Source organism: Podarcis gaigeae (genome assembly GCF_964106915.1).
Source record: "Podarcis gaigeae genome assembly, chromosome: 6".
Taxonomy (NCBI): domain Eukaryota; kingdom Metazoa; phylum Chordata; class Lepidosauria; order Squamata; family Lacertidae; genus Podarcis; species Podarcis gaigeae.
The window spans coordinates 57,699,543-57,727,520 of NC_139682.1; the positions used below are offsets into that span (position 1 = coordinate 57,699,543).

The following is a 27,978-nucleotide window of genomic DNA, read 5'->3' on the forward strand; positions in this document are numbered from 1 at the left end:
AGAGGATTATGGGTTCACAGAACTGCAAGATTCTGATTGGATAGTACCATGTAGCATGACTTGTGACAAGAGGCGCATTTGTGCGCCTCTGAGCCCATGCCAGTTCGCACAATTCACAAACACTTTATTGTACTTCTAAAAAAAACAAAAGTTAAAGAACTTAATAAAATTATTCATCTCTCCCAGGCATGGGGAACCTCAGGACTGAGGTCTGAATGTGACCCTCAGGCCTTTCCCAAGGCAAAAATGCGCCCCCCCCCCCAGCAACAACACTGCCCCTCTTTTCTACCCAGGATTTAGGTTTGATGAGGCCCTAAGCTACTGAAGGTAATGGGACCCTTTATATGTCCAGCTGTCCTTTGTCAACAACAAATTGTCACTGTTTTTTGTGTTGAATATATGCTATACAGTTTGGTCATTTATGGACCTAATGGGTATCTAAAGCCATTTGCACATAACAAAATATGTATTTTATCAAAGCAGGCGGAGCCCATTACTTACATCATAGGAGCCTGCACAACACAAAACACTGTTGCTGTATGTAGGTTTTATTTTCTTTGTTTTTTATCTTATATTTTGGAAATGTACATCCAGTTCTTTTTCTTTATTTTTTTGGGGGCCCCCCAAGTGAGTGGGGCCCTAAGCTATAGCTTGTTTAGCTTATACGTAAATCCAGCACTGCTTCTACCCCATCTCTTTGCTGTCCTTGAGTGCTTTTGTCTGACAGGAATTGTGCCATTGAACTATGATAATCCCTCTTGTTGGCCTGGATGGAGAGAGAGGGTTGTGTAGAAACCTCCGACTTGTGCGAGGCCTGTGGTACAAAGCAGTACAAAGGCAAGAATTACATCTGTTGCTCTTCCCACTTTTGCCTCTAGCTCTGTCTTCTCCTCAAGAAGGTTGTCCCTGAGGCGATGGGGTCCTTGGACTGAGAAAGGTTTGTCAAAATTTTAGGCCTTCCCTTCTCTCCGGAGTAGTCCCATTGGGAGCAAATCGTATGGGTTAAGTCTGAAGAGGCAGCCAACCTGCAGAGTCACAGCGGTAACCCACAAAACATACAGACTGTCAAATCAAAGGCACCACAGCATGTTGTGGTTTCTGTTGGAAATGGGCTGAACTGGATTAAGCCCCAAACATCTGAAGGAGGAGCCACAATACAGGCTTTCCAACCAAGGCCATCCGCTGAGCTCTTCCTGGTGGTTTCTCTTGCCAGTTCCACCTCCCCCTCCTCCAGCGCACAGAAATGATTGCCCAGAGTTTCACGATAACACTGTTTTGAAAATGTCCTGGCCAGAACATAAAAAAGAGGGAAACACTGCTGTTTTCTTTTCAGTTATTCTTCCAAAAATATGACTTAGTTGAGTTTTGATCATTCCACAGCACTCTTATTTGCTTGAGAGCACATTGTGTAGCTCCTTCGGGCATGGCCTGTTACGGCCTCGCAATTTATGTGACAGAGCAATTTGCTGCAGAACAGCAGAACCACGGAGTCAGAGGTAGGGTTGGGGGGAGAAACTTGATTCAGTTTGCATTTAAAGGTGAATCTACCTAATTTGTATTTTCTGGAACAACAGGAGAACTGAAGCATGTCTTTTGAAAGATGTGTTTCTCCTAATTTTGCAACGCAGTTCTCCTTCCAGTTAAAGTGGACGAAAATCCATACACCGAGGTGCATAGAAATGAATATATATATGTAAATGAAAATGGTAACACAAAGTGCATTATATAAGGAGACATTGCATACAAACTTGTGCATATTAGGAGAAATAGACACTAACAGGCTGATTAATTTTCCTGAGGACCTTTAAAAAAAAAAAAGCAAAAAGCCACAAACTGCTGCAGCAATGTGGAGAATTAAACTTAAGGAAAAATGAGACACTGAGAGAAAATGAAATTGACACATTCACTCATCCTTAGTTGAAAGGGGTCTTATAAGTCATCTAGTCCAATCCCAATCAGTTCAAGAAAGTCGGAGATCTCAAGCATCCCTAACAGGTGGCCGTCTGGCCTCTGCACAAAGACATCCAGTGAGAGAGATTCACCCCATCCAGACTAGGTTTCATTGTCAAATTGCTCTTACTACAAAGACATTTCTTCTAACAGTTGACCCAAATCTACATTCTTTGCATTGATAAAGTAATTTGATTGTGTGGCTGCTTCATTTGCTGCTTCTAGTTCTTTTGCTCTCTCTACTTCTGTGTTCAGGTGACGATTGCACAGTAACTCTAAGCTGGAATGACCTTCTAAGGCTGACCATGGATTCCTGTCCCGTTTGTAGCAGAGAAAAGCTGAAGCTGTACTTTTCTGCCAAAGGCCCTGGATGCAGCACTGCCTCTGCACAAGAGATCCAGGAGCACTGAAAGGGTCCTGGCATAGGGTGTGTGAACATCAGGGTGACCTCTCTGATGGTAAGAGCTGTTCGACAGTGAAGGAGACCCCTTGGGAAGGTGGTGGGCTCTCCTTCCTTGGGGATTTTAAAGCAGAGGTTGGGTGGCCATCTGTCATGGATGCTTTAGTCGAGATTCTTGCATTGCAGGAGGGTGGACAATGCGATGCTTCTCTGGTTATGCTTTTGGCACAATGCCCTTCCAGAAAGAAAGGCTAGGACTCGTGTTCAGTGTTAGACCTACTCAGCAGCAGACCCAATGACATTAATGGGCGGGACTAACTTAGGTTTGTTCATTTCAATGGGTCTAGAACATAGTTGGCTATAATCAAAGGCTGCAGCCTTAATTAATGTATGCGCTGCATGCTAGGTGACTCAAAGTGATGCCACTGAGTGTGAAAGGTGACGTAAGGCAATATGGAAGCTCTGTCTGTGGCAGTAGCAGCTGGTGGTGTGGGGCGGAGTCACCCTCCCAGTACTGGTGGCCCAGCAGTTTACAGAAATGGGGCTGGGGAAGCGGCAAAGTGGGGCTGCATACCAGATTGGCTCTGCCGGTGCATCTGTCCAGTGCCTTTGCCCTCACCCTGACCTGCCCCATCCAAGCAAGGTGTAGAAATGTCTGTAGCGGGAAGGCTGCTCCCCGTGGCTCTCTGCTGCTCCACCCCCATGTTTCGTCCTTTCTTATATTTTTAATTGTTATCTAATCTGCTTTTATAAATGTCTGCCATGTGAGTTCATGTCAATAATGGAAAGCTGCAACTAATATGAAAAGCAGAATAAGAATGTGAAAGAAAGAACAGAGATATTTGCAGGCATAATTTTACTTATTTTTATTTTAACATTATATTGCAATCTGCCTCGAACATATGCAGATGGAAAGGTGGGGGTTAAATGATGATGATGATAATAATTCATAATATTTGAACTGGGCTTCATAAGGTATTCATTCTGTCTCTGTAGGCTCACCTGTATTTGACAGTGTCAAAGGCAGGATCCATAGCTCTGTGGTTAGACCACGTGCTTGGCCTGCACAAGACTCTTAATCTTAAAATCAGTCTTGGGTTTGAACCTCATTGCAGGGGGTTGGACTGGATGACCTTTGGGATCCCTTCCAACTCTATGAGTCTATGATTCTAAGATTACTAGGTTCAATCTGCAGGCCGTTCAGCAAAGAGGAAATCTGTTAGCAGGAGTGGGCTACATATGTGCTTTGTATTGAGTTACTGCAGGCCAGTGGTGGGTGGAGCTAGAGTCAGAAGTGGGCGGAGCCAAAGGTAGGTGGCTCAGTGGATGCCACTCTGACCCTTGTATAGTAGGCTGCATTCAGGCATGCAAAAGTCTGGGAACCCTACAGCCCGCCTCTCCATCCAGGCAACTGAGGCAAGCAAGAAACATTCTGGCAGTTCAAGGTCACATTCCAGCCCAGCAAAGGCACTCTGTCAGGGAGAGGGGCTGTGCCCTAGTGAGGCCCCTGAGGTGGGGGATAGAGAAGTCTCTCAGCCTTTCTTTGTGTGCTATGTTCGTTCTAATTCTCTTGGGAAATTAAAGCTGTACTTCCTTGGGATGGAAGTACTATCGTACCCTGAAGAAACAAGTGTCTGGGGAGTACTGTGGGCGTTTTTTTCCCCAGGTTTCCTTCAAAAAAGCTTTCCAAAGACCCATGCCACAACATGCCTATTGCTTCTCGAATTCCTTACATACACAACTGCTCCCCCTTATCCCCTTGAGACGCTGTCCTCCAATCGTGTTCATGCATAGAATATATACAGTACATTTTTCCTTCTGGAAGCTATGCAATGGAATGCGTTTGAGAAAGAAAGAAAGAAGAAAAAAAACCCACGCGAAAGTAATCCTGTAATTTGACGCCAGGAAAAGCAAAACGGGGCAGCAACTTGATCTCCAGGGATGAGAGAAACTCCAATTAATGTTTAACGAGATAGGATGGTCCGATGGGATAATAGTGGCGTGATCCGGCACATCCACGCCCCAAAAAGATTTAGAGGAGCACATGGAAAGGCAAAGGGGAGGAGGGAAAGTCGAAGCGGCGAGAGAGAAGCGGGCGAAGGGGGTGTGCGCGCGCGCTGTGTGTGCAAGCGAGCTGTGGGATGCGATTTCCATTTGCTGTTCTTTCGCCCGCTGCAACTGCCGCCGCGCCAAGGGCAGCTCGCTCCAGTAGCCCGCTGAGTGCAGGGCCCCGCCGGGTTCTAGGCTCCGCCCGCGCCGGGTTCTAGGCGTCGCGCTGCGCTCCAGAGCCGAGCCTTTCCGCGTGCGGCGGCTTCTTCTGGGTCTCTGCCGACTCCCGCGTTCTTCCCAAGCGGGGGACACGATGGGCGGCCGCTGCTTGCGCGCTCCGCTGCTGCTGCTGCTGTTCCTGCTGGGCGCGCTCTCTCCGGCTGCCGCCAACCTCGACGATCCGGACGAGGACGACGACGACCTGGTGGCGTCCTTCGCCTTCGAGGAGGAGAGCCAGGCCGACTTGGGGAAATACCGGAGCGGGTCCGCCGCTTTCCATCGGAGCAATAAGGTGACCGTGGCGGAGAGGAGGACCAGAGGGACTGGGAAGGCTCCGGCTCCGGCTGGTGCCCTTGCTGCTTCTCTCCCACTCGCCTTGCGGTGGCCTGGAGGTGCACCTCCCTCCTCCGAGATCTAGTTTGAGGACTCTGGTCGTTCCAGACAGGCGGGGTTTGGGGGGCAGCGAGAGCCCCTGGCTCCCGTGCAAAAGTAGCTTTACGCGCTGCAATGGAGCTTATTGATTATTTCATAAAATGTATATATGCCTCTTGACTTCCGAAAAAGTCGAAGAGATTTTTTTTTTTAAAAAAAAGACCTTAGGCTGCAGTTGCCCGGGAGTATAAACTCCAGCGAATTCAGTGGGACTACTGAAGGGATTGGCAATTGTAAGGATTGCCCCATAGAGGCCCCGGGTTCGCATTGCACAGATGCTCGTTCCTTTGCTTGCGAGCAGGCAGCCCCTAAACCAGAGAGGATCTTGCCTGGCGCTGCCTTGCTCCCTGCCCTCTGGAACCCCCCCCCCCCCGCGCCCCACCTGAAGCCGAGTGTGCATTATTGGGAAGCTTTGCGTGCCTGCCTCCAACCCCAGCATCTCCAGGCAGGACCGGGAATGGTTCCCTGCGTGAAAACCCTGGAGGGCCGCTGCCAGTCCGTGCCGGCAACACTACGCTAGAAGGGTCTGACTCAGTTTGAGGCGGCTTCCTAAATGGGCTGTGCTTTCTTGGGCGGGAAAGAAAATAATCTCTCTGCACATTGTCTCTTTGCACATGCCCCAGGCTGCTCTCATCATTATAGTCAGCTTCACTTGTTTCTGGGCTGGGCTCTGGCATTCAGAAACATTTCCATGGGAGGATCCTAGGTTGACTTGAAGCCCTGTTTCTGTGGCACTGCTTCCCCAACCCCTTCCCCTGTCTGGAAACTTGATTTCCCCATTTGGAAGGATACTAGTGGATGCCAAATTCAGACACCCGCGGTAGGTCAGGGCCTGGGATGGGCTTATTATTAGCATCATCATTCATGAAGCAAAGGCTCTTGTGGGAACAGGGACCCAATATCCCCCTCCCCCGTTATTTTGGATCTGTTCTGTTTCCTTATGAAGTCACCCCTCTATCCTCTACGGAACTGTAATGCTCTCTTTTTTGGGGAGGGGGGTGTTGTCTCTTGAAGAAGGGACATTTGAAATCTTATGTTCAGGCAGCAGGAGGAAGAGGCTTTGTGAAGCATCCATTTTAGGAAACTTGGCCAGGCACCAGTCATATACTGTTGTAACATTGGGCATGCTTTAAAGGCATCCAGGATATTTTGCAACGAATGCACACCTGTTGCATTTTGCCTTCATTCAGAACCTCCTCGTCTACTGAAAGGTAGAGCTGCCTATTAAGATCTTGTGATCTCTGGTGACATTGGAACTATTCATTTTTTAAAATGCCTGCTCTGTCTTGCATGCAAATTGAAAGATCTGGCATCCAGGGAGCGTTTGGGGAATGCAGGGGTTGTTCTCCTGGCACTCTGCGTTGTATTGTCTTTCTTTTGTCTTTGGGGCACTTCTGAGCCTTGCCTCTTTTGAGTGGATGCCTTCGTGCAGTCCACCTGCGTTGCAAGGTCCAGCCATGATAGAGAATATCTGCTGCCTTGGCTTGTGCTGTGCAGGGTGCAAGGCTGACCTACCTCCTCTCACTGCTAGGGAGTGTCAGGAAGAGCCAAGGTGTTCTTGCAAATTCACTTCCCTGGCTTTTAGAGGTGAAGTCTGCCCAGCGATGAACCAGGTGGTATGGTCAATACTGGAAGCAGTGAGCAGTCAGCATCTGGATTTCCTAGATGTGCATGCAGGTCTCTCCCCCCCCCCCCGGCTAAAAATAAATAAATGGGTCACTGGATTTTGTTTTTGGCTTCTTTTAAAAAAAATCAGAACAGTGTAGGGGTGCGTGAAAAATGAAAAGAGAAAGGAACACAAATGGAGATTGCTAAAAGATGGGGGGCATCTGTATGTGATCAGCGCAGGAGATCTGTAATTGGATCTCTCAGCATCTTAAGAAGCACTTATAGGTGGGGTGGGGAAATGATTTGGATCAGGATTTAGTGCTGAAAGACAGGTTTTTAAACATTTCCCCCAGTTTAAATTTCCTCTACCCAACGCTGCCACAGAGACGAGAGAAAGCACATCCAGTAATGGTTTATGTCTTCCCCCCTCCACGCTCCACAGCTAATAGCAGCTTCTGGGAGGTGGGGATTTTAAATCATAGAAACAGTGCAGAGAAGAAGCTCCCCGGCCCCAGTTCACTCAGCATCCAACCCTGATCCAAATCGGAGGATGTGACTGCTTTTGAGCAAAGATGTTGGGAGGTCTGATTCTGGATCTCCCATGTCCCATTCATCTCAGCCCTGTGCGATTGACTAGAAGATGGGAGAATAATTTGTGCTGGATTCAGCAAGATTTGCTTCACAGAATTCCTGGTCCTCCCCTCTTTCTCATAGTTGCCTCTGATATACGGTACAGAATCAGCTTCCTTCTAAGGGGCAGATTATAGATGACATGGTGATGTGTGCAACAAACTCCCAATTTATTTTTTAAAAAATAAAAAGCAGATTTTTAGTAGAGGTGTGTGAGCTTGTGTTTACGCAATCCTTTCTCTGCTGATCAGTTTCCTCACTCAAAATCTCTCCCTCTCCTGCTATTTCTTACACAAAGTTCCATACGCTTGTATCCATATCTGTGGGTGGAATTGCTAGGAGGGAGAGATTTTGAACTGGAAAAACGACCAGCACATCTTTCCTTCACTTTCAAAACCACATCAATTCTTAGTTGTCGTTCACTACGCAAATAAAGATTGTGCCTCATCTCTTTTGAGGCTATAAAGCAAAAATGATTTTTGGATAAATGCAGGGAACCCTTTCCAAGTTTTGCTCAATTTGCAGCCTGATGGAGAATTCTGGTGGACCTCACTATTTTGATTAGCCATAATAGAGGGTGGTTGGTTATCTGGTCATTTCCTCTTTTAGAAAAGCTTTATTTGGTTGGCACGCAGAGGAGGCCTCCCTCAGGGCGATGTCGCTGTCATTCCTGCTATGAAATCGGTGGCACTTTGCTCCTTCTCTGCCACACCACTGGCTCATTTCATATGCATGTCAAAAGAATGCAGAAGAGGCAATGCCCAGTATGTGGGACTGGGAGCAGAATCTCATACTTTCTTAAGGGCACCAGAGCCCCACCCTGTGCTTGTGCCACCCTCCTAGGGGGGCACATGCTTCTGCAAATCATCTACCGACTCTCTACTTCTGTTTTGTCTAAACGCAGGACTTGTGGCGCCTGCCAGGGCAATACATTGTGGTGCTTAAGGAGGAAACCCACAAATCTCAGACGTCAAGGACCGCCAAGCGCCTGCAGGCCAGAGCAGCCAGGCATGGCTACTTGACGAAAATCCTGCATATCTTTGAGGACCTGTTCCAGGGCTTTCTCGTGAAGATGAGCAGCGACGTGCTGCACATGGTAAGTCCCTCTTTCTGCATCGGGGCTGGGGAACTCACAATCTCTCCAGACGTCAGCCCCAGCCAGCATGGCCTATGGGCAGGGACGGGGAGAGTTATAGTCCCATCACAGTGCTATCAGAAATGTCCAGTGTGTGGAAGAAACTCTTTATTGTCAAAAGTATACTTACAAGTTGGGAAAAGGCAGGCCCACCAGTCCTGTTGTCTCCCCTCAGTTCCAAGTCAGTCTCCTATCTCCATCTCGTGGTCCCTGACATAGCGCAGCAGTATTTACAAGCACAATAGGTACTTATTTACGTTCAGATCTTGGCATGTCTCTCATCCAAGCCTCCCCTGGCTCTACAGTTTTATCAAATGCAGCATAAAATATACCTTGTGGGGTTCCACCAGTGGAATGGGCGTTGTTGGCTCCCCACAGCTCCAGATATCTGCTCCAGAGGGTTGGAGAGATTTGGAGAGGTCGGGTTCGCCAGAAGTGCCTTAGTCCTACTGGCCACATGACCCGGAAGCTGTATGCCAGCTCCCTCAGCCAATAAAGCAAGATGAGCACTGCAGCCTCAGAGTCAGCCACGACTGGACCTAATGGTCAGGGGTCCCTTTACCTTTACCTTTAGGGGAGCCATACTGGGGGAAGGGGAGGACCCACACTGCAAGTGAAAGTCTCCACCCGCGCCATGCCAAATGCCACCCAAACCCTGGGAGGGAGGGTCTTGTAGGCCACCTAGTCGAAACCCCTCTGCTAAGAATGGAGCAAAACTATCTTGTAAAAGATGGCTGTCTAGGCTGTGTTTGAATATATTTTGTGCAATGCCATATCAGTGAGCAGAAAGAAAAATTCCCAAAACACTTTGGGGGTCTAATACTTGTGCATCTGTCTGTTTTTTGTTTCTGGTTTTTGTCATCCTTACAGTTATCTTTTTAAAAATCATTTCTGTTGTATGAACTTTCACTAAGTCCCTATTCCCCATTGCGTGGGGCAATGATGTGGGCCTTCTGGCAATGTGCGACTGGCCGAAATTGACCAGGATCTACTGAGTGGTGTTTGAGTTGTTTTTAGTACACAAAACTGAACAAGTGAATTCTACTTGTATAAATATCTCAAATTGTTTTTCCCATAACCAGTAGTGGGAAGGCTGTGTGGTTGTGTTGCTCTCTTGTCTTCCTGGTGCTGCTCATGGCCGCCGCTCATAGGCAGGGAGGGGGAACAAGGCCGTAGGAGCTCAACATGGCGCAGGGGCAGAAGGAACAGCTTGGCTTCGCTCTGCTCCCACACCATACTGAACGCCTCCTTCTCTCAGTGAGTGGCAGCGAAGCACAGAGTTGTGAAAAGTGGGGGTCAATGTAGGCCGCCATCCCTGTGTAGCCTTAGCAACCGGCACTGCCAGTAGGCCAACTGTAGTTGAACTAAAATATATATGATTGGGGTAAGAATAAATAAATCAGGGAAGTGCACTTTTAAGAGCTTTGCTTGAAAAATATGCTTTAGTTGGAATGCTTGAAAGTAAGTTAAGACATCACGACTCGGCAGCATGCTCTTCCTTTATATTGTTTAAATCTTAAAGAGAACAAAAATGAAAGATACTGGAAGCTGGACCAGTTAACATTCTAATATTAGTACATTAAGTGTCCAACGTAAATTTGTGGGCATTCAGCTTTATGTGTGTGGTAAAAAAATAAAGAAAAATTTAAAGGGAGGTGGTTCTGGAGATGTATGACCTTGGCAACCCTCCCCCCCCATTGAATGGGATAGCTCAGGCGGTAGAGCATGACTCTTAATCTCAAGCTCATGCGTTTGAGCCTCACAGTGAGTGAAAGATTCCCTTCCAACTCTACAAGTCTGTGATTCTGTTTTCACTATATGTGACTGGCTTTTGGCGGTCTCCCTGGAAATAACCCTAACATAAGTTGTGGGCTTACTGTATGGCCAAGGACCTGTGCAGAAACACACACACATTCCCCCTTTGAAACCGAACAATTTGACTGGTGTTGTTGTACTCATTCCTTATGTTACTAATTTATATTATGAAACAATGCATTTTTTAAAACAGATTTTTTTCCCCTGCAGAAAAATACTTAACTTGTTCACCGAATTTATTTCCTCCCCAAGGAGCCCCAGGGCTTCAGATAGACATACAATTTGAAAGCAAAGCAAAAACATTCTAAAGCAGTTTAAATATTCTAAAAAACAGTAACAAAAAACATCTAAAAGTTTTGGTTAGAAACGTTTGGTTAAAAAGCATTTACAGTTAGAACATTCTAAAAGCAATTGCTTTACAGTTAAAAGCGTTCTTCCATCCAGTGATCACAGCGTTGCCGGGAACGATATTCTTTTGCCACCAAACGATGCTTCCCAATTTCCCCAACAGCCTTTGAATGACTAGTGTGGTGTTTTTTCTCAGTGTGCTGAGTTTGTTATGGTGATGGGAAAACCAGGTTCAGGTCTCTGCTCAGCCACAACGTTCTCTTGTTGGGCAGGAGTGCATGCTATGTTGACTTTGTGAGATTGCCGCACGGCTAATGTTCTGACCTCCTTGGCAAGAAACAAATAAGAAGCAACTTTCCTCTTTGTCCCCGTGGGAGGTGTTTGGGAGCTGTTTTGTGATGGCTTTCCCCCTTTCGTTCTGAGAAGGGCATATTTGCATGGACTCCTGTGGCTTTTTACAGGACAACTGATAACCCAGTGGTCCTTTCCAAACATTTCATAATCTTACGATAAGGGAGGTGCCATTTGAGAAATCCAAAGTGATGCAAGACTCAGTGGAGGCAAATAGGTTTGCTTAATCACTTCCTAGCTGCTTACGATGCCAGATACGCTTCAGGCTGGTAGCTGTGTGAAAGTCTGCGAATCAGAGAACTTGAGAGCGTTGCAACGCTGAAGATGATGCCAGGTGTGCCGCTGCTTAGGGGAAATCATCCGATGCAGAATGCAAACACTCCTGGTTTGGGTTTTCTAAAACAACTCATTGACACAGCTCTCTCTGCAGGGTTTTAGACACCCATGTGCAAGTTGTGACAGGTGCAGGGAAGAGCATCTCATGCCCTCTGTTTGGCTGTGCTTGCGGTCACCAAGGCTTGTCTGCACACGCATAAGGGAAGTGGAAGGGAAAATATTCAGGAGTGCTCACAGATGGATGTGTGCGCATGCATGCACATACCCAAAGAGAGAATGGGCGAGAGGATTAGAATTTGTGTGGGAGCATGAGAGGGATCGAGATTGTGTATGCGTGTTTGGTGTATGTTTGTGGGGGGCAGCGACCACAGAGGTAGCCTGCAGCAAGGAGATTCTCCCACAGTCTGTCAGTGGTGTGCTTCCTGCATGCAATAGATATTTACCAACAAAGGCCTCAAGCGCTGAGCGCACACAGGAGAATTTGTGACTTGCCGCTACAACAGTTTGAGCTGCTTTGAGAAAAAGAGGCTGGAAAGGCTCCCTAAATGGTGGCAAAGAGGGAATTAGCAAATATGAGCTAGAAGTCAGACGGTGGAAGGAATTTTGTCAGACATTGGAATCGCTATTAGAATTATCCAGAACTGGAGGAGTATGTCTTTTTCCATTTGTTAAGTACCTGCCGTAATGCTGAGTTCGATAATAGCTGCATAACTTGTAATGGTAATGACAAGAAAATTAAAAACAAAGCTATCAGAGATTATGAAATCAGAGAATTGTAGAGCTGGGACCCCCCAAGGTCATCTAGTTCAGCCCCCTGCAATGCAGGAATCTTTTTGCCCAATGAAGGGAATGGACTCACAGAAACAGTTACGGGAGCAAGTGATCTTGCTGGATGTCAGGCGTAGTTGAATGCATTTATGAAACAGAAGCCTGCACAATTTTGTAAGAAGGACATGTTGTGCGTAGAGAAGAAGAGAAGTCTTTGGTCTCTGTCCTGCCATCTTTCTGGGTCTGAAGGGATTGGAGTCCAGCAGCGTCTGGAGGGCCAAAGGTTCCCCAGTCCTGCTCTCAGCCCCTCCACCTTGCCTGCTGCACTCCTATCCTTACCACCACCAACCTTTTCATTTTCCTCTCTCGTCCCTACCCTTGCCCTAAATCTCCAGCACCTTCCCACCCTGCTAGACGTCCTCATTCCAGCATGTCTCTTTAGCTTCCTCAGTACCAGCCAGACTGGCTTCTGATACCTGCAGGGAAGGAAGGCTCTGCTTGTGCTTCCGAATGAATATGGAACAAGGTTGGATGGGCAGGTCACCACACAAGGCAGGGCCTTCTCAGTGGTGACACCCCAGTTCTGTTGAGATCAATTTGAGCCGCACTCACGGCTCCTCCAGTTCACCTAAGCATTCATCCTGATTTGCTTGCACAAGGTTTACACAGAGGTTAGATTGTATCCAGTCTTTATTGAGCGTTCGTCCTGATCTGTTTGAGCCACCATCTGCATGTTAATCCTCTGTTGACCTACTTTTCGGTGCATTTCCCTGTCACTTTCGAAACCAGTTTCTTTTTTAAAGTGGATTTGTTGCTCCAGGGCACTAATTGTATAAATCTGAATTTCCAGATGCTCTCTCATTGGTGGGGAGGAGCCGCAGGGAGAAGAGGAAATTACACAAATGGCCTCTCTCCACATTCCGTTTGATTTTGGACTCCACCTCCCATTAGCCCCAGCCAACATGGCCACTGCTCAGGGTGATGGGAGTTGCAGTCCAACAACATCTGAAGGCCCACAGATCCCCCATTCCTGTTATATGCTCTGTATACTTTTAGGAGAAGAGTAGGATGGTGGCGATGATATTTCTTGCGTGACTTGCACAGTTCTTCCCGTGTCATCTTTTGTACAGGCTTTGAGACTACCGCATGTGGATTATATAGAAGAGGACTCCTATGTGTTTGCTCAGAGCATTCCCTGGAACCTTGGCCGGATTGTCCCTGTGCAAGACGGATCTACTGAGTATAATCCTCCCAGTAGGTGATATTCCCATTCAACCATGTGTGCATGAGATCTATGGAGTCAACAACAAAATCCTATGCGGAGGGATGGTGCTACCTATCACTGATTGCTTGGTCTGCCACTATGTGGTTCACATGGTACTGCATTCCATGGGTGTGGGGCCACCACCAATAAGGCCCTGTTTCACATGCTTGCTGCCCTTACAGCCCTATTTGGGCCTGAGACCGTCACATGACAATAGCGAGACCAGCTCCGGATCCAGTGGATCTCAGGCTGGCTTAGTCCTGCCCCTCTTTTCCCCAGGAGCACTCCATCTGGGGGCTTTCTGCTGGTGAATAACTTGCCAGCATACCTCTCATCCCCATGCTTGGCAGCTGATGCAGAGCTGGGCTGAGCCAGTGGAGATGAGCAGAGGAACAGCCTTGCTGAACCCACCCACTCAATCCAGCTTGGTGTGAGGGTTGCTTTGAATTGCTCTGCATGTATATACACACACACACATGTCGTCTTTTTGCAACATAGTTTTTAATTCGTTTGCTTCTCTAAACTGTTCAACATGATTGCATTGGGATGCATCTTTGTTTACTTTAGAGCATATGACATGCAACAATTACATGAAATTTAAAATGGAAATAAAACAACCATAAGTACTCAGATAAACGTTTCTGAATCTGTTAACAAAGTTGTGTCAAAATGGAGACCTTCGGGTGACAAACAACTAGTAAGTTTAATAAATGAATGAAATGAGTGTTTGTGCCAAAACGATTACCGTTGTTGCAGATATGAAATTTTATATATAGTAAAGTGCATTGATTGCTTCGATGGGTGACCAAAAGTATTTTGTATCAATAACAACTAGAATTTATAGGAAGGGAGGAGGAAGCGGGAAGGGGGAGAAATTGAAACATGTACTTCATTATACATATGTTTCTGATTAAAACAAAATTTAACAATAAGCAGAGTGGATTTTCTGAATATCTCTTTTTGTTTTCTGTTAAAACCACTAGATGGTTAAATGCTGAGACCTCAAATAATTACTGGATAGGCTACTTCACTTTTTAAATAGCGAAGTAGACTGACTCACCCTCATTCCAATTTCCGCTTTCCGAAGATTGCAAATCTGGCCTTAACGACACAGAAACAGAGCAGCCAACTCACTTGTATTGCCTTTGATCACCAGAATAGAAGGGATAATCGTGTTAAGTCCAATCTTCCATTTCCTTCCCTGCCTGCTCCGTACAAGGCAAAATTGGAGCGGCTCCCTTTATAAATTGCTTGCGCAAGATAAACCTCATTGTATATTGGCATGCTGGGATGCTGCGTTGAGAGCAATGCCTTCACTGCCTCTTGGCGTCACTGACTGGCTGTCTCCTCTTTTTAGACAGAGGCGACCTGGTTGAAGTTTATCTGCTGGACACTGGGGTCCAGAGCAACCACCGAGAGATCGAGGGCAGAGTGTTCATGACTGAATTTGAGAACATCCCAGAAGAAGATGGCACTCGCTTCCACCGACAGGTACGCCAGCTCTGCTTCACGAGCAATGACGACTTTCTTGCCACCTTCCCCTTTTACCAGTGACGTTGCTAGAACCCAGCGTTTATTATGATGGCTCAACCCTGAAACCTTTAGTCCTTGGAGGAGATTTGTGGGATTAAGGACCAGTTACGGTGTTTCTGTGGGAGCAGCATGTGTAATTCAATCTGTCAGTTTCTTCAGGCCCCCTTCTTCCTTAAGTTGTAAAGGGATGCTCACAACTGTACCGCTGGGAAGTGGGTGCGTTCTTAACAGACACTCGCCAGTGTGGGTGCTGATTGTGCTTCTGCGCATCCCAGTGAGATGTCATTTGTGGACAGACCTGACTGCAGCTGGATTCCCTCTGGAGTCCTAGTCTTCCCATTGGCTCTCTTCCTCTCCTCCAGGGCGGAATGGCCTCTTAAGGTGGTTTCAAATATGTACATTGCATGGAGATTTCCAGATTGAATGGCACAATTGCGGTGGAAATCTATGCATATGCTCAGTGCCACCTTAAGAGGCCTAAAGCCAGTGAGATAAGGTCCAGGGCAGCATTTTTCAAATAAAATTGAACCAAAAATTTCATACCATCTAATTTTTGCGCTGCAGTTTGACACCTGTGGCTGGGCTTTCGTCCTGCCTCTGTGGGTTGAATTGAAGGGAAAGCCCACAGAAGGAGTCTGGTGGAAAATGACTTTTCAACCCTGATGGCCTCCACCCCAGAAAAGCCACTCCTTTGGGTTGGAGTAGCTTGTTGAATGGGGTGGGATGTGATGCAGTGGGCTCAGGAGGAAGGGGCTAGTCCCTGCAGATTGAGTAGAAACACCTTATAGGAGCTACCTCCACCTGACTTCTGAGGATCCTCTCTTAGCCCTTTACACCAGAGCCTACTCCATTCAGCAGGGTTCCCTTTCTCTAGGGAGAGGTTTTTGGGGAGGGGGAGGGGCTGTCAAAAGGTGGGCAGAGTGTGAAAGCCAGCTTCAGCCAGCCCCTTTCTGCAGGCTTCCCCCTTGAGCCAACCCCATGGATTCTTCAGTCACAGTGAGGTTTTTGTTCAAGCAATATCAATCAACGTTTTTGTGCTTCGCTGAGTTATTGTCGCATCTGAAAGGCTCCATGTGCTCTTTTCATGCTTTCTCCGTATGTGTATGGCAGAGGAGGCCCCGTAACATTCATGACTTGCTTTTTAACGTGAGCTGTCATGCCGACAACTTGTCCCCTTATTCCGTTGCTGAATTCCTCATAAAAACGTGTTACTGCGTTTGGTGGCACCACTGCGATGGTGTTTTCTTGAAGCGGGAAGTGTCAGTTGAGCAAGTAGGCCGGAGGCAGTTGAGTTGCTTTTTATCTGTAATGACAATCATTCCTTATGTGAAGGATCAAGGGGCTTCCAGCCTCTCATATTTGTGGAACAACCTGGGTCTGCTTAAAGCCCCTAATCTTTTTCTTGACCTCTGCAGCCCCCCCCCCTCGATTTAGCATGTTACTAATGGGGAGGGAGAGCAGTCAGCTCTTCACAGGATGAGGGAAAAGGGTTTGGTTGTTTTTGCCTAGCGAAGGGGTGAATAATGGGGCCGTTGGACAGCATAGAATTTCAAGATAGCTTTGAAAGGATGAAATTATGGCTCCAGTCATGCCTACCCTTTTACATTGGGAGCATTTATTCTTCTCTCCCTGCGCCTTCCAATAATGGTAGCATTTAATCAACTACTGTCCTGAATTATGTCTTCACGTCACCCCGACATTCTACTGTTGCTCTTTTTCCAAATACAGTGGTACCTTGGGTTAAATACGCTTCAGGTTACAGACGCTTCAAGTTAAATACGCTTCAGGATGAGAACAGAAATCGTGCGGTGGCAGCGGGAGGCCCCATTAGCTAAAGTGGTACCTCAGGTTAAGAACAGTTTCAGATTAAGAACGGACCTCCAGAACGAATTAAGTTCTTACCCCGAGGTACCACTGTAGTTTTCAGTAAAAATTAATTTAGAATTCTCTAATATAATTCAGCACTTCACATTCTTTGGGTTCCCCTTTTTCCTCATGTTTGTCAAAGGCAATGTAGCCACACTGAGACTGCAGGGTGGTTTTGAACCCGACGACGTGAAGGATTGCCATTCATGGTGTGCATGAGGGGGCAGAAGCAGGTGATAAATGGCGAACTTTATGCTTTGTGGCAGGCCAGCAAGTGTGACAGCCACGGGACCCACATGGCTGGTGTTGTGAGTGGGAGGGATGCCGGCATCGCCAAAGGAGCCAGCGTGAGCAGCCTCCGAGTGCTCAACTGCCAGGGGAAGGGCACTGTGAGTGGCACTCTGATGGGTGAGTAAGCAGCAGCTGTTTGCCAAGGGGGAGCGGAACTCTGGAGTCCAATCTGTCCAATCCCAGCCAGACTTTGGATGTTGCTGATCCACCACCGCCTGGGGGAGGAGCCTGTTAGGTTGAATGTACTTATTCAGTCCAGTTCTTACGAACTCAGCTCTTGCTTTGTTTGGCACCCGGTCAGGTTTAAAAACAAAAGGGGGAGAGAGAGAGAGGATGCGGTCAAAATCTATTTTATATTGAGAGACGGAGCTTATTTTGTGGTTTCATATTTGAGGACCCCAAAGGAGAAATACTTAAGAATTTATTGGAAGTATATTGACCTCCACAGCCCACTTCAATGGGTGCATGGACCTGTCAGCTGGACTCTAGCTCAAGAAAGTTTCTGCCATAACAAATGTTTGTCTTTCAAGTCCCACAAAAGTCTTCTTGGGTTTTTTTGTTTTGTACTATCACGGGCTGACCCTTTTGTCCATTGCACTTGCATGGTTCCTCTTTAAAACAAACAAGACGTTTCCTTCTCCTTCCTTTTCTGCATAGTAGGACAGATATGTGTACAAAAAGCTCCTTTCCCTCTTTCACATGTGCTCTATTGGTTTGTCTCCCCAGCTCAGAAACAGGGCAAAGCACACACTGTGAAAAGACGTGCCTCGTGCCCTCTCGTTTGAGCAAGACAGCTCAGCTGCCCGTTTCCTTTTATTCACATGACAGGATTGGAGTTCATTAAGAAGACCCTGGATGTCCAGCCCTACAACCCTCTGGTTGTCTTGCTTCCCTTGGCTGGTGGTTATAGCCACATCCTGAACACGGCCTGTCGCCTGATGGTTCGGATGGGGGTGGTGATAATCGCTGCAGCGGGCAACTACAAGGAAGATGCTTGCTTGTATTCACCGGCATCAGAACCAGAGGTACGTGAGAGGGTTAGCTTGCTCCCTTGTTCTAGGCCCGTAGTAAAGTAGCCCAGTAATTATTTGTGCCCCAAGGAAGCTTCCGGATTATCTCATCACGGGTACATCTTTCACATGGTTGTAAACACAGCGCTCTTCCATTGAGACAGTTTGCCACACGGAACTGCCACTCATCCACTGTGGGGTTGTCAAGTACTGACTGGTGCACACACCTGGGCTAGCCTACCTGCCATTTGATGGAATATTAACACTCCAGGGCAAGACTGCTGCCACCTGCATCCTCCAAACCAAGGACCAGGCAGCTTACGGATGGAGAAAGATTCAGTTGCTGCCCTAGAGCATGTTGTGGATATCTTGGCCAAGCCACACATTCCTTTCTGCAACTACATTGACTCCAGATGTAAAGAGCACTTAGCCTTGTGGGTCGTGATTCTCAGAGCAGGGTCTATACCACAGCCCACTTACAGAGTTGGCTGAAGAGGAAGCCATTAAAAACACACACGCTAATATTTTCTGGAGTCTGTAGTCACACCCACACCATTCTATCTCCCTATAGCACTACTATATCACTTGATGATAACAGTCGTGGAGAATCCTGGAAACTTGTTCGGGTGCTGAGAGTTGTAGCTCTGTGAGGTCAGTACCCTTCACAAGCCACAGTTTGCAGGATTCTTTGGGGGAAGCCACAAGTGTTGAAGCGGCGTAAGAATGCTCTAAACCAGAGGTTGGCAATCTAAGACCAAACCAAGCTGCACACTCAGCAAGTCCCTGTGCGTTGTGCTAAAGCGGAGCAGCGCAGCGTGGGGACTCTTCCACAGCACCGGAAATCACTTCTGTGCATGCCCAGATGCTGAAAAGTGCTTCTGCACAGACGTGATTTCCGGTGTTGCGCTGCGGCAGCCCAGCCTGGCAACCCCTGCTCTAAATGCCTGGGGTGGACAGGACCTCTTCCAGGTATTTCTGGGTGTTTTCCCATCGATGTTGCACAATGTGCTTGTGCTGTTTAAATATACACTAGAGTTTAAACGTAGGTTTGATAGTGGAACTAATTACTCAGGCAGGTTGGCAGTGGGATGTCTCTTGCAGAGGCTGGACAGTCCATCTGCTGGATGTTTCCTGCATTGAGTAGAGGATTGGATTTGATGGCTTCTGCCATCTAAGACCCTCTGCACCTTTAGGAGTTTGCCTTTCTTCTTTGCTCCACACCACCTATGATTAGGTCTCGTGTCGTCATAGGTTATCACAGTGGGGGCCACCAATGTTCAGGACCAGCCTGCTTCCATGGGCTCCTTGGGGACCAACTTTGGCCGTTGTGTGGATGTTTTCGCTCCTGGAGATGATATCATCGGTGCCTCCAGCGACTGCACGACTTGCTTCACCTCACAGAGCGGGACATCCCAAGCAGCTGCGCATGTGGCAGGTAAAAACCTTATGGCAGAATTTGTGTGACTGCTGCTTGGCTCCCAGTGGGGTCGAACTCACGGAATCTCTCTGTGTATCTAGTCACACCCACGCCAAACATTTAAAGCACATGGCTTCCCCCCAAGGAATCGTCTGAACTGTAGTTGCTGAACTGTCAAGGATGCTGGGAATTCTAGCTCTGTGTGAGAGGTGAATAATAATAATAATAATAATAATAATAATAATAATAATAATAATAATAATAATAATAATTTATTTATACCCCGCCCATCTGGCTGGGCCTCCCCAGCCACTCTGGGCGGCTTCCATAAAAACCACAAATACAGTAAAATATCACACGTTAAAAACTTCCCTGAACAGGGCTGCCTTAAGATGTCTTCTGAATGTCAGGTAGTTGTTTATTGCTTAGACATCTGCTGGAAGGGCGTTCCACAGGGCGGGCGCCACTACCGAGAAGGCCCTCTGCCTGGTTCCCTGTAGCTTTGCTTCTCGCAATGAGGGAACCGCCAGAAGGCCCTCAGTGCTGGACCTCAGCGTCCGGGCAGAACGATGCGGGTGGAGATGCTCCTTCAGGTATACAGGACCGAGGCCGTTTAGGGCTTTAAAGGTCAGCACCAACACTTTGAATTGTGCTCGGAAACATACTGGTGAACCGTGGTTCCTATAATTTTTTTGTCTGGTAGTTGTTTTTCTCTTTGGTGGGAGGGTGCCACTGCCAGGAAGGCCCTCTGCCAGTGCCCTGGATGTAATGTGCCCGCTGGATTCATCTCACATTTGGCAGTAGTGTGAAAGGGACCCCATGTACATAGGGCTTACCTTTATCACGACATAGTGGGAGGGCAAGCTTGTTACTCATACTCAGTCTTTCAGCTGCCTTTGAAAAGGTTGGCCATAGTCTCCTAGATAGACCGATTGGGGTGTGTGTGTGTGTGTTGGAGGCTCTATATTGCGGTGGTTCTGTTCTTCCTGTGTGTTCAAGCCTGGAAAGCAACATCAGGGGAAGTGCTTTTTGGCCTGGTCCTAATGCTATGGAGCTCAATAGGGCGCCATTTTGTTCCCAATGCTATTTATCATCTATATGAAGCCGTTGGGGGAGTACTCATTAGGGGTTTTGGAGCATGCTGCCACCAGTATGTTGACAGCTCTGTTTCTTCATAACATCTAAAAACAGGAGGGGCTGTGCAAGCCCTGGACTGGCGCCTCAATGCAATGGTGGACTTGATGAGGGCTGATGAACTGAATTTGAACCCTGGGAAGACAGGGTGGATAGGTGGTTCCATGTCTGGAAGATGGGGCCGTTGCCTGTTATGGTTGGGATTGCACTCTAAAGGAGCAGGTACACAGCTTGGGGGTTCTCCCAAGTATGTATTTGTCATTTCAAACCTGTTAGAGCACGGGTTCTGAAACTTAGGTCTCCGGCTGGTTTTGGACTACAGCTCCCATCATCCCTGGCCACTGCTTCTTGCTAGGGTTGATGGGAGTTGTAGTCCAAAAACAGCCGGAGACCCAAGTTTCAGAAACCCTGCATTAGAGGATACATCTTTGTGTTATTACAGTCTCTGTAACGAGAGAGGAAAACCGGGATATAAATTTCCTAAATAATAAATGAGTGAGTGACCTCTGTGGTTATAGGTGTGCCTTTTACCGGCCACTGTAGTTCACGAATTGGTCATCTCGAGACTGCGTTTCTGCAATATGCTGCATGTAGGACTGCCCTTGGGCCTAGTCCAGAAATTCCTGCTGGTGCAGAATGGAGGCAGATGGCCGACTGCATGTGACACCTCTGCTAAAACATTTGCATTGGCTGCCCACATGCTTCCAGGCATGTTACAGAGAGGCCTGACTGGACTCAGCTGGAAGCTGAGCATGCCATGTTGCTGGTCCCATCCTGTGGAACACTCCTCAAGCTGGTTAGGCAAGCGCCATGGCTTTCAAATTTTGAAGACCTGTGCATCTGCTTAATTTTTTGGGTTGTTAGCCATTTTCATGATTATTTTGAAATGGTTTTTAATGGTGTTTCATATTGCATGGTGGACATTTTGTTGTACATCAGCCTGATATTTTACGAGATGGGTGGCAGCATATACTGTAAATATTTTGATAAATAACAAGTAAGTAGCTGGGAAGCTGCCCTGTGGCCCATCAGATCCTCAGTGTCTGAAAGCTGTGGCCTTGGCAGGGCACATCCATGTGAAATGACAGCCTGACCTTTACGCCACAGAATATTTTCCCGGCATGTGCACATGCACATGCTCTCACCCTCCCCTGCTCCTCAGGCTCATTTGGCAGCTTTGTGCGGATGCAGCTGGGAATGCCAGCGTGTGTGTCATGGTCTGATAGTGACATGCCTCGTGGGCTGTTGCGCCGAAGGCTGAATGCATCGAAGAGTTAACTGCTGCCAACACATTTCCTTACTAAATGGTTCTGTGCATCCTGGAGGGTGCCTGTGGCGAGTGTAAAAACAGATATTTTTAAGAAATGAAATATGCAGCTTGAAGGGAAGAAAAGGAAAAGGCATTTACTTAACGAAGAAATAACTCCTCCGATTAGGCTATACTGGAGGAAAGGAGTTCCAGATGGCTGAATAATTTGTATTCTGAATTATCGGCAGAAGTAAACGCCCAAGAACAACAAAGCAATTTGCAGATTAGAAGGTGGTTCTTGCTGTTTGCTTTATCCTGACCAAGACCACCTGGGTGTGTGCACCATTCCGTGCCATGGAGAAACTGGCTGTTCCATCCATTGAAGTGAATGGGGAAGCTCTTTAGAGTAAAGCAGTGCACCCATCAGAGAACCCCTCTGCCCACAGTGAACGCATGTGTTGGGCCAAGTATCTTCTGTGGGGCCTTTCTAAAAAAGCAGACATTTGCCTGCGTTTGCCTCTTGTTCTCTCTCTTTGGCAAGAGCATCAGACTCAGTTAAGTAGCCTGGATGTATAATAGACCACGGGGTACAATCCAGCCAAAGTTAAGCACTTTTATGTCTCATTGAGTTCAATGGGACAGATTCAAGCACGTGCCCAGGTGAGTGGAAGAGCAACACAACTGGATCCAGCCTCCTCACTTCTTACCAAACATCTGATCAACTGTTAATGATTAAGTGAATTCCATCTAAACAGCTGCACAGAGAGCCAAAACACTGAGCTGTTAGTTTCACAGCGCGCGCGCACACACACACAATTGTATAACAGAAAACAGAAAAAGATAATCGCCCGATCAAGTTTTATACACACACACACATACACACACACACACAAGCTGCCAAATAATGCAGAGTAATATGCACGTTTCCATAGGAATTGCAGCCATGCTTCTGAACTCCAACCCTGACCTGTCCATCTCCGAGTTGAGGCAGAAGCTGATCCACTTCTCCAGAAAAAACCTCATCAATGAGGCTTGGTTTCCAGAAGACCAGAGGCTACTAACTCCAAACAGGGTAGCTGGGCTTCCCTCCAAACTGGTAGCAGGTGAGTGATCCTTATTCTCGTTGGCTTCATGCTTTAGTAGAAGAGCTTTGACAGGCCATGACAAGGGTCCATTTGACGTTCCCCTCCCCTCCCCCCGCCTTCCAAAATGCCACTTTTCCAGCTCAACTTTCGAGTGGTTCCCAAGCACCTCCTTGTGATGGGTCTCGTGAATGTGTGTGTGTTCTCCAGTTGGCTGGACCAGGGAAAGAGCTGCACTCTGTGGGGCACTGCTAGGCACCTCTAATGGCCACGAGCCACTTCCTTTCAGATGAGCAGCTGTACTGTCGTTCCGTGTGGTCTTCCCTGTCGGGGTCAACCAGCAAGTCGATAGCTGCCGCCCGCTGCAACAGCAACGAAGAAATGTTCAGCTGCTCAAGCTTATCGAAGAATGGCAAGCGGCGAGGCGAGCGCATGGAGGTGACGTTCTGTGGGGGGCCAGGCTACGTTTTGGAGTTGCTGTTTTACATGCAGACACAAGCTTTTCAGTGGCTTATGGAAGCTTGCTGGCACTTCCCTGTGTCTCACTGCTGTGCTTTCCAAATTCCAGGATTACGGAGGCAAGAAGGAGTGTGTGGCTCATAATCGGTTTGGGGGCCAAGGCGTCTATGCCATTGCCAGGTGCTGCATTTGGCCCAAAGCCGACTGCCAGGTTCATGCCCACTCGCAGACTGCAGAGGGCACGGCACTGCAGAGTGTCAGCTGCACCAAGGACGGCCATGTATTGACAGGTATGTGAAGACAGCTATGATGGATGCAATCCATATTGTCGTGCCAAAGCATCTTTCCCACGTGGGTTCTGTGTTGCCAAGGAAGGTTCTGTGCAGGGAAGAGGACTCCCTTACTGGACCCAGACTTATGTGGCCAATAATGTGTTGTGGCACACTTGCAGATCTTATAGTTTGATGCAGTGTGGGTTGGGATGGGCTTTCCCACCTGCCATCTTGGGACCACTGTGCGACATTTGCAAGCAACTCTTTGTGAGCTTGCATAGTTTGCACAATTAATAACTACCGGTAATGAAAATTGAACAGTTTATAAGTACAGTTTTATAAGTACCTTGTATCCTAAATGCCTTGGTACTTGGACATTTTGGCTCCCGAATGCTGCAAACCTGGCCAGTTTGCGAACCTTCTTCGGAACCGGAACGTCCGACGGGGCTTCTGATTGGCTGCAGGAGTTTCCTGCAGCTAATCAGAAGCACCACTGAGGTTTCCGAACGTTTTGGAAGTTGAACGGACTTCCGGAATGGATTCCATTCGACTTCCAAGGTACAACTGTATTTGCACTTGGGGAATTCTTCAAAGCTGGATAGAATTTATTTACCTTTCTCTAAACTCACAAAAGCAGAGTTTATTATTTTTTTTAAAGCAGCGGGAAAGTCAAGTACTGGTCAAGGATCCTTAAAACAGCATGTAAACCTATTGCATGGTCATGGCAACATCCGCACACATTGCTTATGCATGCACAATGCCCATGAGCAGTACAGTGCATGCACACTCAAGTGGGCAAAACAGCTTGTGGAAACAGGCCTTTCAGTAGGTCTGAACAGACAAGGCTGTATCCCACACTACTGCTTGGTCTTTTCAAGGACAGCAAATTGGGTGATTTGGGTTTCTATTTGGGTTCTTGCAAACGACAACATGTGGTAGGATGATGATGTGAATTGGAGTGGGTGGGGACAGACAAGCAGAATGTGATGCTGATGCAGAAACCTCTTCCATACCCCAGCTAATTTCTGACCTGCAATATAAACCAAAGCAAGCAGAACAAACAAAAATGGAGATTCCCAATGTGAACATTCCAAATCAACTTGTACCCATGATTGCATTCATCTACACACACCCGTGTCACTGAGCATATACCCTAATATGATCTAAACTGGCAGGTTGCAGCTCTCATTCTCTGGCTGGAGATTTCAGTGACAGCATCAGACCTGAACTGGGGACAGAAAGCCATCGTGACCAGTGTGTTGGCCAGGCAGGTGCAACCGTGCATGCTTCCTGCTGCCATGCGCCCAGCCTAGAGTGCAAGGTGCAGGAATACTCTTCTCTGGAGTACACAGCAAAGGTATGTGGGTGTCGTTCCTTTAGGGCATGAGTCACCAACCATTGTGGGTCCATGGGCTCATTTGCAACCTGGAGAAGCATGCACCCCACAACTTACTCTGCTAGCAATGACAGACAGCTTCTTTTCAAGCCTAACTTCAACCTCTGGCAGAGTTTAATCACTTTTGGGCCTCAAGTGGAGGCCACTTGCCATATGATTACTGGAATTTGCTCCATGCCCAAGCTGACTAAGAGACCACGAGACCCTTCTGCACAATGATCTTGTGGTCTTTTAGCTGCAAGTCCATTTCTTTGGGCAGGGATACTTGAACCAGGCGCAGTGGCAGCAGGGTTGTGGGATTCTCTGTATAAGAGGCTGCAAGGGAGAATGAATAGACCTATTTGGGGATGCCACCTTTTGGGCTGCCTGTTCTAGAGGTTTTCATCTTTGTCGGTGTTGACTAACCTTGCCTTCTCCATCACAGGTGATGGTGACTTGCGATGATGGCTGGACTTTGACAGGATGCAGTGCCCAGTCCCATGGCCCCAACACACTTGGGGCGTATTCTGTGGACAACACGTGCGTCGTCCTGAGCAGCCCAAGGGGCAAAGGAGCAGCAGCTCTGGCCATCTGTTGCAGAAAGAGACTCTTGGAAGATAAGCATGGTTCCAATTATAAGTGACAGACCTGTTCCCACCCCACCCTTTACTAGCTATCCCTGGAACTACTGTGTTAAGACCACACCCCCATAACATCACCCTAGTGAAGAAGATATTCTTCCAGGTGGGACTCTAGAAAGCATTTGGGGTGACCTTAGTAGAATGCTCCGAGTTTACCAGTTTGCCAATAGTACCAACCATCTTCACTATGGGGAGATGGTTCTAGTGGTGCCCTCTCAGTAATACCAATTGAGATGCATCCACAGAATGATGTTGACAGTAGGTTAGTCAATACTTCCCCTATCTGCCTTTTATATGTATGGCCAGCCACTTCCAGCCCTTTAGGAGGTGTGACAGCATCGGCTCCTTCCAAGTTTCTTCTTGTCCCAAAACTGCAGGGTAGCCAGCCATACTCCTTATTGATGTGGTTTCCTGAAAACAGCATGGATTGGGCAGTGCTCTGGGCTCAAAGTGACATTAATGCACATACATGCATTCACTTAATGTGTTTGACTTCTATGATTTTTGAAGAACTGTTCAGTGTTTCTTCAAAAGCTGGGGATAAAGAAGAAGAATGGGAGCTTTGGAGAGGACAGGAGGTTTTTGTGGGACCTCAACCCCTTCATGGTGTCTGAGGTGTAACCAGCAACTCCCCTTTTGCAGTAACTAGCAGCTTTTGAACTAAATGTTGAGTATCCCCCTTAAGACATTTAATCTGGTAGCTGAAGCAGGATTTTGGATGGATATAATCAACTAAGCAACTGCATGAGAGCTTATGCAGTGGGACTGCCCCTCCTCCATATGTGCCCTGTGGTGCCCCCAAATCTACTGCAGAGGGCTGAGGGAACTCTCAGAAGAGATATAGGGTGTGGGGCAGGGGGGAAGAAGGCCCCATTATGCAAACGGAAGCTGTTCCACTCGCGCAATAAGTTTCCTACAACTCCATGTCGTGCATTGTATGCTCAGCTTCTCCCCCTCAAAGGGGTCATTCCTTGTTTTAAAAAACCATTTACTATGTTAAGTAGCATTGTACCTATCAGGCCAGTCTTGTTTTGTAAACGTTTTGTTTTCACCTTCTCTCCCCAGCAAACATGGTTAACAAGGTTACTTGTCCAAGACAGAGTAGGAAAATAAGGTTAGTCCAGAAGACCCTCTCCTGGGATCCTTAAGCCATAACCTTTTACAGGAGGGAAGGGGAGCCTGTGGTCCTCCAGTTGTTGCTGGACCTACAACTCCCATCTTTCCTGACCACTGGCCATGCAACTGGGGAGTCTTGGGAGGTCCACAGGTCCCCCACCCCTGCCTAAGCACAGAGAAAAAGTTCCAGTGCCTAAAAATTCTCTCCTGTGTCAAGGCTGAGGGATCTCAGTATCTTGCTGTGGTTTAGCAAAGATTGTGGGAGTCGTCATGCCCATGGAGGGGCAGCATTCAGCTCATACAAACACACCCTTGCATTCCTTCAATATTTCAAGTTCTAAAGTGCCTTACAGACCTCATTTGCAATAATTAACAGAGAGCCTTGCAAATTTAAAACCCTCCTCCCTGAAAACAGGGAGTGGTCAGGATGACTTCTGATGCTGCCTTCTAACCTAGAAATGCCCCACCTACAAGGGCTGTTTACTGTGATCCCACGTTAAGGCGGCCATATTTAATTGGCCACTGTTGCCCCTACCTGTAATTGCGGAAGGCACTGCAAAAGTCATCAGCCGAGGTAGAGGGAACAGTTCAGATTTCATTGTTGGCCTCCAAGAATACCACTGAGTTGTTGAAGAACATTTCTTTAGATAAAAGTACCCAAAGCACTTAAGATTCAGGAGACCATGAACTATTATTGGCCATAAACCACACATGAGATACTGTGAAGTCAAGCACACTGTCAGCAATTTAGGCCAAATAGTTTGGTTTACTGATAAAGCACTTGGTATCTACAATTTTAATTTTTGTTTTAAGCAGGCACAAGTCCTTCCCTCCTTTGGGTTTTTAGTCAAGTTTCCCAACTGCTTACATAATCAAAACTTTATCTGTTGATGTATGTTGAAATAGTATGTTAAAAATACTCTGACAGACCAATCCTTCCCTGTTTTCTCAGAAGTGAGGCTTACTTTCCAGGTAAGTCTGCATAGGGCTGCAGTCTAAACAGCTTTTTCATGAGTAATGTAGACAGCATGTTATACTTTGTGTTTTTGAACTAACACACATATTAACTACTGTAACTGATAGGTGCTTAATATAAAGAAAAGCTTTCCTCGTGCTGTGGGTTTTACATTTTTATCTGGAAACTATTTATTCTGTTTTATATAAAACATTTTATAATGCCATCTTTTTTTGGAATAAAGTTTCATATGAATTTTCTTGGGAACGCATA

General features: G+C 47.2%; 1 protein-coding gene across 1 annotated transcript; it reads left to right on the top strand.

Moving 5' to 3' along the window:
• The first annotated feature begins 3,691 nt into the window (after positions 1-3,691).
• Positions 3,692-27,973, top strand: PCSK9 (proprotein convertase subtilisin/kexin type 9). The gene is made up of 12 exons (XM_083742746.1): positions 3,692-4,910; positions 8,193-8,384; positions 13,172-13,295; positions 14,663-14,796; positions 16,971-17,112; positions 17,824-18,020; positions 19,257-19,440; positions 22,738-22,908; positions 23,177-23,325; positions 23,456-23,636; positions 24,794-24,975; positions 25,439-27,973. Exons 1-12 carry the CDS (start codon positions 4,713-4,715, stop codon positions 25,634-25,636), a joined length of 2,052 nt encoding a protein of 683 aa, XP_083598872.1. The 5' UTR covers positions 3,692-4,712; the 3' UTR covers positions 25,637-27,973.
• Positions 27,974-27,978: the final 5 nt, after the last annotated feature.

What these genes read in the sequence shown, in the direction of transcription:
- PCSK9 (XM_083742746.1), top strand. Translation starts at nt 4,713, where the DNA reads ATGGGCGGCCGCTGCTTGCGCGCTCCGCTGCTGCTGCTGCTGTTCCTG. An exon ending in TGTGAGTGGCACTCTGATGG is followed by an intron (nt 17,113 to 17,823) that starts GTGAGTAAGCAG and finishes TTCACATGACAG; the next exon opens with GATTGGAGTTCATTAAGAAG. An exon ending in CACCGGCATCAGAACCAGAG is followed by an intron (nt 18,021 to 19,256) that starts GTACGTGAGAGG and finishes GTGTCGTCATAG; the next exon opens with GTTATCACAGTGGGGGCCAC.